The 10,298-nt window shown below is 34.8% G+C and overlaps 2 protein-coding genes across 2 annotated transcripts; one reads left to right on the forward strand and one right to left on the reverse strand.

The window, feature by feature from the left end:
- Window positions 1–5,478: 5,478 nt before the first annotated feature.
- Window positions 5,479–6,989, forward strand: LOC124910520 (dnaJ homolog subfamily C member 24). Its single transcript, XM_047451174.1, has 2 exons — window positions 5,479–5,681; window positions 6,261–6,989. The coding sequence occupies exon 2, from the start codon at window positions 6,284–6,286 to the stop codon at window positions 6,842–6,844; it is 561 nt and encodes a 186-aa protein (XP_047307130.1). The 5' UTR covers window positions 5,479–5,681; window positions 6,261–6,283; the 3' UTR covers window positions 6,845–6,989.
- Window positions 6,990–7,349: 360 nt separating this feature from the next.
- Window positions 7,350–9,435, reverse strand: LOC124910532 (26S proteasome non-ATPase regulatory subunit 14 homolog). Its single transcript, XM_047451196.1, has 6 exons — window positions 9,221–9,435; window positions 8,943–9,120; window positions 8,704–8,785; window positions 8,259–8,435; window positions 8,001–8,168; window positions 7,350–7,746 (listed from the first exon to the last, which is right to left on the reverse strand). Exons 1-6 carry the CDS (start codon window positions 9,351–9,353, stop codon window positions 7,555–7,557), a joined length of 930 nt encoding a protein of 309 aa, XP_047307152.1. The 5' UTR covers window positions 9,354–9,435; the 3' UTR covers window positions 7,350–7,554.
- Between the last annotated feature and the right edge of the window lie 863 nt (window positions 9,436–10,298).

A 10,298-nucleotide genomic window follows, 5' to 3' on the forward strand; every position in this document is an offset into this window, starting at 1 on the left:
AAGAATACAAGAAGACACAGATTTATAGTGGTTCACTCAAATTGAGCTACATCCACTTCAGCCACCACCAGATTTTACTATGAAGAAGAAAAAGGAATATATAGTTTATAACATTTTTAATAAAATTATTTAAGAGTATTAATATATAATTCTAATAAAAAAATATTATTTAGTATTTTGATTAATTAATTGACTACGATAATAAGACAATCTTTAATTGAGTTAACTAGTATGATTTTAAATAAATTCTTAAATAAATAAATTTTTGTTATTCTAAATTTACTATAATAAAATTTTACGAATTTTTAAATAATTTTGATTTTACTATTTTATATAATTTTATATTAAATATATATATATATTTATAAATTAAACAAACAATATTTATTTAAATAAATTAATTAATATAATTAATTTTATATATATATTTTTTTAGTATTATTTACTTATTATTATTTTTTAATAAATTTTATATTTAAATATATAAAATTTTAAAATTAATTAAGTATAATATATATTTATATATATATATATATAATAATAATAATATGTAACAAATATGTTTTGAATTTATTTTTTTACTATTTAATCTAAATATGTAAATAATAATAATATGTAAGGTTATATATAAATCTTAAAAATATAATATCAAAAAATTTATAACGTTTAATTAATATGTGATTTAGTGTGTGAAAATAAATTTGATTAGTTAATAGGAAAATGACCATTTAAAAGGGGAAATTGGACTAAATGACCCTAAAAATAGGCCTATTTGCGTCCGTGGTCAGGTTTAATAATATTTGATCTGGTGATCACTTAATTTTTTTTGGACAAATTTACCCTTTTCGCGTAACGCGAAGGGAGTTCGCGTTTCGCGAAGTGAAACAGTATTGATATATATACTCAAATTTTTTCATTTCTCTCATTTTCTTTCTCTCTCAAGCTTTCTTTCCTCCTCCTGAGTTTGTCGCCGGCGGCGTAAACTCCGGCGATGGCGACTCTAAAGCATAAATCTACAAGATAAGAAACATAATCCCCGAATCTATGTTTATATAACAGATTTATGTTCTTATTTGTATTTCTTAATGAAACCCTAACCCTAAATATGTTATTTTTGGTGATATTGGTTAATATTGGTTCATATTGAATCATATTTGTTCATATTTGTTCATATTGGGTCATATTTGTTCATATATGTTCATATTTGTTCATATTGGTTTATTAGTTTGTTCATCTTATTGATTGTTCTTTTGGCTGTGATGATATTTGCAGATGATATCGTTTCTGCTAGTTACTTAACGAAGCGTTAAGTACTTAACGAAGCGTTAAGTACTTAGCGAAGCGTTAAGTACTTAACGCTTCGGTAAGTACTTAACGCTTCGTTAAGTACTTAACGTTTCGTTAAGTACTTAGCGTTTCTGCACGCGCGCGTAGGAAGACGAATATGCGCGCGTATATGCACGCGCCATACCATATATTTTAAAAAATAAAACATTTCGACATTCATTTCTTCCATTTTCCCTCTTCTATCCTCTCGATTCCTCTCTCTCTACAACCGTCTCACTGAAGACTTTGACAAGGCCGATCTGCCCGTCCCCCTCGTGTCCTCTGTCTCTATCATTGATTCCCCATAAATCTCAGGTTTGTTTTTTTGGAATACTTGACTGCTGGTTTAGGTGTAGAGAAGGTGACTTCCAATGAAATTGAGTTTTTTCGACAAAAGATGGTGGTCCGGTTATTTCATCAAATTACAGAACCTTAGTTTGTATTGTAATCTTTTATTGATTTTTGGATAGAACTTGACTTGTGCTTATGTATTCTGAACTTGTATTACTTTTTGGGTAGAACTTCAACTCAAGTTACATTTCATGTTAAAATATTTGTAGTTTTAATGTAGTCTGGTTGGTTGGTAGTCTGATATTTACATACCAAAAATTGAACATATAAATCAATATACATAAATCATACCAAGTAACTAACTTAAACTCACTTTAACTTAAACCAAGTTTAACTTAACGAAGCGTTAAGTACTTAACGAAACGATAAGTACTTAACGAAGCGATAAGTACTTAACGAAGCGTTAAGTACTTAACGAAGCGTTAAGTACTTAACGAAGCGTTAAGTACTCCTTCAGTACACAGATAAACTAGATACAACAAAAAGATTGCAACTTATCCGAGTACAACTTATCCGAGTACAACTTATCCGAGTACAACTTATTCGATTAACACTTATCCGAGTACAACTTATCCGAAAACATAATACAACTTATCCAAAACATAATACAACTTATTCAAAACACTTATACAACTTATCCCAATCAATCTAAAGGCTCATATTGTTGAGATGATGGCTCGTGCTGTTGAGAAGATGAGTCATGATGCTTAGATGATGATGCTTTTGCAGTAGATGGAGCAGGCATGACTTCTTTGCATGTGGCCATATTATGTCCTAGTCCACCACATGAGCTGCATCGTCTCGGAGCCTTACGTACCTCACCTTGAGATGACCTACGCTTTGTTTGTGGGCGCCCTTTCTTAACCTTGACAGGTGGTTTTAGACATACGCGTTCCTTGATCATTTCGGGAATATCCCAATCGTCTTCATCACTAGCAGGGTAACATGTCTCCGCATATGCATTCATCCAAGATTCAGTTGTGTAATACCTGTAAGAATGGAAAATAAAACGATTAAACAATTGGTTAAATAGATTGAACAAGTGAGCTGAATAATACCTTGAACAAAAGTCATAACAAACCAAATTGCGGTGACGGGCAGCAGCCATTGCATGAGTACAAGGAAGACCAGAAACTTCAAATACCCTACAAGTGCAGTTCATGTCTTTCAAATTGACTTTAAAATGAGACTGATTGTCATGCACATAAAACTCGAATCGGTTAAGCGATGATACTGTATAGAATCTAGCATTCTCGAATCCCTCACGTAACCACTTTTCATATGTTGGAGATAACATTTCTCGGTGGTTGGACGCTCTTTCTCTTCTCTCATTAAACCAACCTTGTATTGTCAATCTTAAATACTCGGCCATTGAGGAAATGGGGTACTTTTTGGCTTCTCTGCTCTGACTATTAAAACTCTCAGCATAATTGCTTGTTAGTTGATTGTATCGCTTACCGGGGAAAAATGCTCTACTCCATCTTTGAAATCCAATTTCTTCCAAATAGGCAGCAATCCTATGATCTTTAACCCTTATCTTGTCAAAAAAAACGATTGAATTCGTGGACAGTGTACGCACGAGAAGCCATATCAAACTCCATATGACAATTATCAGTTTTGAATTTCGCGTTGATATTCATCTTTATGTGATATGTGCACGCACCGTGGTATGCTTCTAGAAAAACAGCACATAAGGCATTGGCGATGCTTGGGTGTCTATCGGATACGAAGACGAGATCATCAACTAATCCAATTGCTTCTCTCAATTTTTGCATAAAATAAGTCCAAGAGTTATTATTCTCTGAATCAACAACTCCGAATGCGACAGGATATAATTGTTCATTAGCATCTAATGCAATAGACACCAATAGTTGACCTTCCACCTTGTGCTTAAGAAAACTGGCATCAACACACAATACGGGACGACAAAAGGCTTTGAAACCCCTAATAGAGAGGCCTAGGGACATGAACATATACTTGAAGTGCCCGACCTCGTCTATTTGGATGTCTGTTATGGTACCAGGATTATGCTTCTCCAACATGTAAAGGTATGAGGGTAATTTTTCATATGAATCATCAACCGTTCCTCGCACCGCCACTAATGCCATTTCCCTAGCCCTCCAAGCCTTATTATAAGTCAAATTTACCCCATAAGTTGCCTGCATGTCTTCAATTATTTTCTTAGGCAAGTGATTATGGTGATGGTCCATATACTTACTCTTCACGCACTGCCCAATAACCCATGCTGGTGTTTGCATTTTTTTCTCTAGCCTCGACAGAACTGAGCATAAGTGTTGTTGGTCGAATTTCCGGATCTCAAACATCTCAGATAATTTACCTTTCACGGCACGCAATCTCCACTTGCATTTCTCATCCAAACATTTCACATACCAAAGATGTTTTCTTGACTTCTCCACCTTGAATTCAAAATGATTAGTCATCGCATATTTATATAGCATCAGTTGTAGTTCTTTTTTATTTTCAAACAAGGCACCGACTTCCAATACGGTTTCAGTAGTTAACGCCAACGCAAATGAGGGGTCTGTCGGTGATATGTCTGTCGGTGATATGTCTGTCGATGGTGTACCAAATGATGATCTTCTTGCACTACATGGTGTACCCAATGATGATCTTCTTGCACTAGTAGGTGTACCCGTTGATGCTCTTCTCGCACTATGTGGTGTAGGTATCGATGCATGCAAGTCCTGAGTAAGTGGGATGTGAGGCAAAAAGTTATCTCCGGCTTCATTACTTTCAACAAAGACCTCCGAGGGTAAAGCTTCTGGTATAATTTTCTGAGTAAATTGTGGGAGAATACTTTCTTGAGTTGGGTAGGTAAGTAGTGGTATCTTTTCTTTAGTAAATTGTGACTTCTCTACTACATACACACACAATGGTGACACAGTTCGACCCAAAATCAAGCGTGATAAATATATGTTCAGATCCTTATCATCTTCAATAAAAACGGGTTTAGGATTTGTGATATTCGGAATATCATACTTCACTTGCAGCACTAAATCATACGTAGATTTCTGCACTTGAAGTCTTTCATGGAGTTTATCAATTAATTCAGTATAACGAGTACTTTGGGGTAAATCCAATGTTTTGATTGAAGAGGCATCAAAAAACCATATTCCATTAGCATCAGCTTTCCACTCTCCATTATAGAAAACGAAAACTTCGGCTGCAAGAAAAAATGGAAACAGGATAATTAATACTGTGAAATGGAAACCCTTCGCGAAACGGGAAGTACTTCGCGAAACGGGAAGCACTTAGCGAAACGGGAAGTACTTAGCGAAACGGGAAGTACTTCGCGAAACGGGAAGTATCATCAGATGAAACCCTAAACAACACAGTGATTCGAAAATGCATAAATGAACAACAATAAACTTGAAATACATAAATTTACCAAGTGTTACAGTGCTTGTGCTCGTCGTGGAGCTCATTGAGTGCCGCCGTTTAACTTCGTCGCCGGCGAGATTAGAGAGAAGGAGGAGAAAAGCGGAAGGGAAGAAAGAGAAGGGAAGAAAAGAAATGAAAAAAAGATGGCCGGATTTTATTATATAGTAAGGGTATTCTGGACTTTTCACAGCGACTCACCTCGCGAAACGCGAAGTCCCTTCGCGTTACGCGAAAAAGGTAATTTCGTCCAAAAAAAATTAAGTGGTCATCAGATCAATTTAAGTTTTCTGCCGACCACAGAGGCAAATAGGCCTATTTTTAGGGTCATTTCGTCCAATTTCCCTTTAAAAGTATTTATAAGCGGGTTAACCCGCGGTTCCATTTCCACATGCGGGTCAAACCTGTTTAAAAAAAAAAATTCTTTGCCTTCCTCTCTCTCTCCCCGGCGTACATTCAAACCCTAATCCCTGCAAATTCCTCTTCCGGTCGCCGGTCGTAATTTATCTTGAACGGCGTCGGATAACCGACCTCCATCAATACGACGTCGGAGAATCGACCTCCACACCGGAGAGAGCTCTCTATCTCTGTACGATTGCAGACAGGTTTTCTTAATCTCTGATTAGGTTTTCTTAATCTCTGTTCACTTTGAGTGGAACCAATAACAGATTGAAAGGTTGTAAAGAGAGAAATAGAGGATTTTTAGGTTAATTTGTGTATTTTCGTACTGAAATTTGTTTTCCAGCTTTACATCATGCTATACATGAAACTACTTGTTCTTAAAAACATTGGATTTTATGCATTTCGGAAACTTCCTTCTTTTCTAATTGTGTGTGTTTTCTCTGCCGTAACATCCCACCCCATTTCATGTTTACTTACCAGCCCTGAATTTATAAATCCTGCAAATAGATAATCTTGTCAATTTCATGCTAATAAGCTCATCCCACTCTGATTTGTTAGATCAAGTAATGGATTACCCATGTGATGTGTGATTGTTTACAGATGTTTCTGTGTATATGCACAATAGGATGAACTTTTGGGTATGTCCATTCACTTGGTGTTTGATTAAGCCTGGTTATGTTCATGCACTTTTGATCAAGAAATTTCCTTTCAATGACTTTCATAATTCTTATAATAAGGTTCTCATTTTTCAGCATTTTAACAATTCAACTGTCTTGCTGCAGTACTCTTGGATATTATCTTGGCCATGTTATTGATTGACAATCCAACTGGTAGAACCTACTATGAAATTCTAGGAGCTAAGGAAGATGCAAGCTATGAAGAACTTAAAACTAGCTACCGCTCATCCATCCTCAATTCTCATCCAGATAAACTGCAAAATACATCTCTAGAAAACGTTGATGATGAGTCCCAAGAGAAATTTCTGGAGGTGCAGAAGGCTTGGGAAATCCTGGGAAACTCAAGGTCACGTGTAGCCTACGATAATAAACTTGAAGAATTGAGACATGATTCGTTTGCTGCAGAAGAGATTAGCTTAAAGGATTTGACGGTTGAAATTGTTGGTGAAGTTGTGGAGATGTTTTATCAGTGTAGATGTGGTGACTATTACTCTATTGATTCTTCAGAGTTGGAGGGAATGGGTTATAAGTTGTTTAGAAGGGATGAAAGTAAGATTTCCTTGCAAATGTCGGATGCGTTGCCATCTTATGTGCTTCTTTCTTGTGGATCTTGCTCCCTTAGAATCCATCTTACATTGAACTCGGATATGGAGATTCAAACTGATGATGATTTGTCCAAGTTTAGATAGAAATGTCATTAGTAGTTTTGAAGATTTTGTTGCTAACTTATTCATACCCCTTATTGTTTATATTCTTATTGTTCTGGAATTGGTCTTTATATTTTAATATCACAAATTTTGTGATTCCAATTCATACAATTTCTTCTGTTTTTGGCTACAATGCATGAATGAAGATGGAAATGGGTTTGAATTGAAAGAAATATTTTCCAATAAATTTATAAACGAGTTTCATAGTTCGAATTCAGATTTTGTTCCCAAATAAGTCATATCATAATTCTCAGTTAATAAAATTAGTTTTGACTAAAGATTGCATTATTTTTCAACAACAAACTACAAAAAATAAAATGGTGTAGGAATAATATAAACATCTCAAGTAATAAATAATTTTCAGAAACACCATTCAAAGACTAATTAATCAAATAAATCATCTTGATTGCTTGTTTCAAACTTCTACGGAAAATCAAATAAAGCACAAGGGGCGGGAGAGGGTATCTCTTTAACTGAAATCCGAGGATAGAAATTGAGACTCATCAGTTACTCAGTTCAATTGAGTCCAAGTGCAATTCCATAAAACAATTTAACACAACTGTAAACCGATATTCGTATGATCTAGCAGGAACTACAATAGTTCATAAGTAAAAAAACATTCAAGAACAAGCCAGTCTTTTGTCGATGGGGATTTAAGGGTTTGCCTTTTCTTGTTGTGTAGACACACACTACTAGAAGACCACTGTATCCAACATGGTACCCAATGTCTGAACAATGTTGGAAGACATTAAGTTGGAGACATGCTCTTCTAGATGTTTCTTGGCGTCCTGCCTTCCCACGTTTGCAATTGCTAGTTTTTCCGGGGACAGCTCATCCTCTTCTTGCACCGCCTTGTTGTACTTAATTGCCAGACTCAACATTTCCTGTCAAAATCCCCCCAAGAAAAGAGTAAGTATTCACCAAATAACTGTCATATTTTTCATCTAAGTGTGGATCTGGATGAGAGATCATGTAGGGGTGTATCTAAAATCATATCTAGAAACGAGTAAATAGTTTGGAAGGAGATTCAAGAATGATTTTCAAAGTTGCTAGCTCCACTCAAAATTACACTGAATCAGTATGGGCTTCTAGAAATTTGTCAAAAGGATCAGACTTAACAAAAAAGTGATTCACTAACCTGAACAGTTTGCTCATTGGTTTTGGAATGGGTATCAAACCGTTGGAGTGTTAATCCATCAGTCCATTTCTTCTTATGAAGATTCAGTAACATCTTCTCCTCAAGTTCGTTCTTCCTGTAGTTAATAGCTATTGAATAATAATGCCTATTCAATCCATGGATTAGTGCCTGACAAACACATAACAACTCATCAGAATTAAGATGAACCAAAGACCATAATAAAACAAAACTGACTCTTATTTATCTTTCAGCACTCACTTGAATGGAAGGTTTGTTAAGATGCCCAAGGTTTGATGTTGTCTGCCTTGGCTCTTGGCCAAGCATCATAGTTTGTGGATTTATTAAACGGAAAGCATCAATAACCACCTTTCCTTTCACACTTTGTATGGGATCCACCACCACAGCTACAGCCCTCTGATTTAGTGCTTCAAAACTCTGCAGGATACATCTTCAGAATATCAATACCATTTTTACAACCTTGACCAAAAGATATATCTAAGTCTTGTTTGATGAAAACGTAGATTATTTAAGTTCCGATTTGAATGATAAAACGAGGCCTTATTGATTACACCTATCCAATAATTCCTATAATTCTCATTCTGGGTCATAATCAGTTAAAACTATTGTTCAATAAGGGTTTAAATCATTGGTTTTCAGTATCTTCTAATGCACAAAGATGATGGAGTATAGAGTAGTAACAAACCTGTTGAGTATTAATGTCGACACCAGATAGCCAACATCCAAATCCAGGGTGAGAATGGTACCAACCAACCACCATTTCAGGTCTACAGAACCATGTAATAGATAAAGTAAGTACATACTAGCTTCACAGATTAGTTGCAAGAACTAATGATCATGAAAACCTAAATAAGTAACTAAATTGTGAATGTGTTCAATTTGTTTCTATGTGGGTTTGATTGAATATTTGAATCAATAATATACCTTCCAGTTTGTTTAAGCATATCAAGCATGTTCGTCTGGAAGACATGATCAACGGCTTCAACACTTACACCAGTACCACTCTGAGGCATGGCGAAAACGTCAACAACACGGACAGTATACTCATCTACAAATTCCCCCAACATCAAACCCATGACTTCCATTGGAACTCCTGCTCTCCCTATTAATCCAAAGAGAAACACAGAAACCCTAATCAGAAATTTCACAATGACCCAAATCTGTTCACGTTCGAAAGAGATCGAAGATAAAGAAAAGCTTACCGTGTTTGAGCATTTTCAGTAGGGCAAGTGAGGAAATGTAAACCTGCTCTGACGAGTCAAGAGTGGGAGAATCTGGCGGCGGGTGCCCCAACGCACCTCCAGCGCCGGCGAACATTCTTTGCAATCTCTCCATATCAAGATCTTTTTCTCCTTCACCACTCAGTTTTCTTTGGGAGCAAGACAAGAACGATCGGAAATGAAGAAACCCAACTGAGAGATATAAATAATGAACCCTATTTGTGTAAAGTTCTAATTTTCCATACCCTTATTTATTTATTTTAATCATTCTATATAACATTATTTACTCTCATTTTATTAACCCAAAATTATATATCTATTTGATCCAAAATTATATATATATAAATATATATTAGTTAATTTGAAACATAAATTTCAAAATAAAATTATAGTATAATTATTTTTTAATTTAACCGTCTATAAAAATAAACTTAATAAAAGTTTCAAGGTTAAACTTTCTTGGCTCTCCCGATAACTATTTAGCATTGGAGAGTTGATGTTGCGTTTTTTTCGGTCTGTCTTTCTGTTTAGCCTAGTCAATTTTTTTGTCTCGGATTTTTATCTTCAATCGTTGGTGGGTTTTTTTCTACTCATATCCTCCGACTGTGTTGACGAACTTTTCTCGAGTCAATGTTCTTCCTCTCCTTAACAGCAAAGGAGATTAAATAATCAAATCTAGATTTATTTTTCATATTTTCATCAAAAAGTTATTGAATTTGTTTTTCATATGAATGACCTCTTACATTTATCCTCTCATTATTTGTATTGATTTGATCACTATTTCGGCTATATATACAGATGATTTATTTTCAATTGACAAAAATCTTTCGGCGTTGCATATCAATCTCGGTTAAAGATAATTTTAACTGTCGTTCAAAATATTTGGTAGAGATTTTTATGATATTGTTTTATTAGTTCGTTCGACTTACTCTATTTTAACATCATCGTTCATTAATTCAAATGAGTTCGTTTTAGGAAGAACCCTCAATAAATTACATTATCGTTATTTATTTTGATTTTTTAGATATTATTTTATATTATTTACTAATTAATTTTTTAT

The sequence above is a fragment of the Impatiens glandulifera genome, chromosome 1 (genome assembly GCF_907164915.1).
Source record: "Impatiens glandulifera chromosome 1, dImpGla2.1, whole genome shotgun sequence".
Lineage (NCBI taxonomy): Eukaryota > Viridiplantae > Streptophyta > Magnoliopsida > Ericales > Balsaminaceae > Impatiens > Impatiens glandulifera.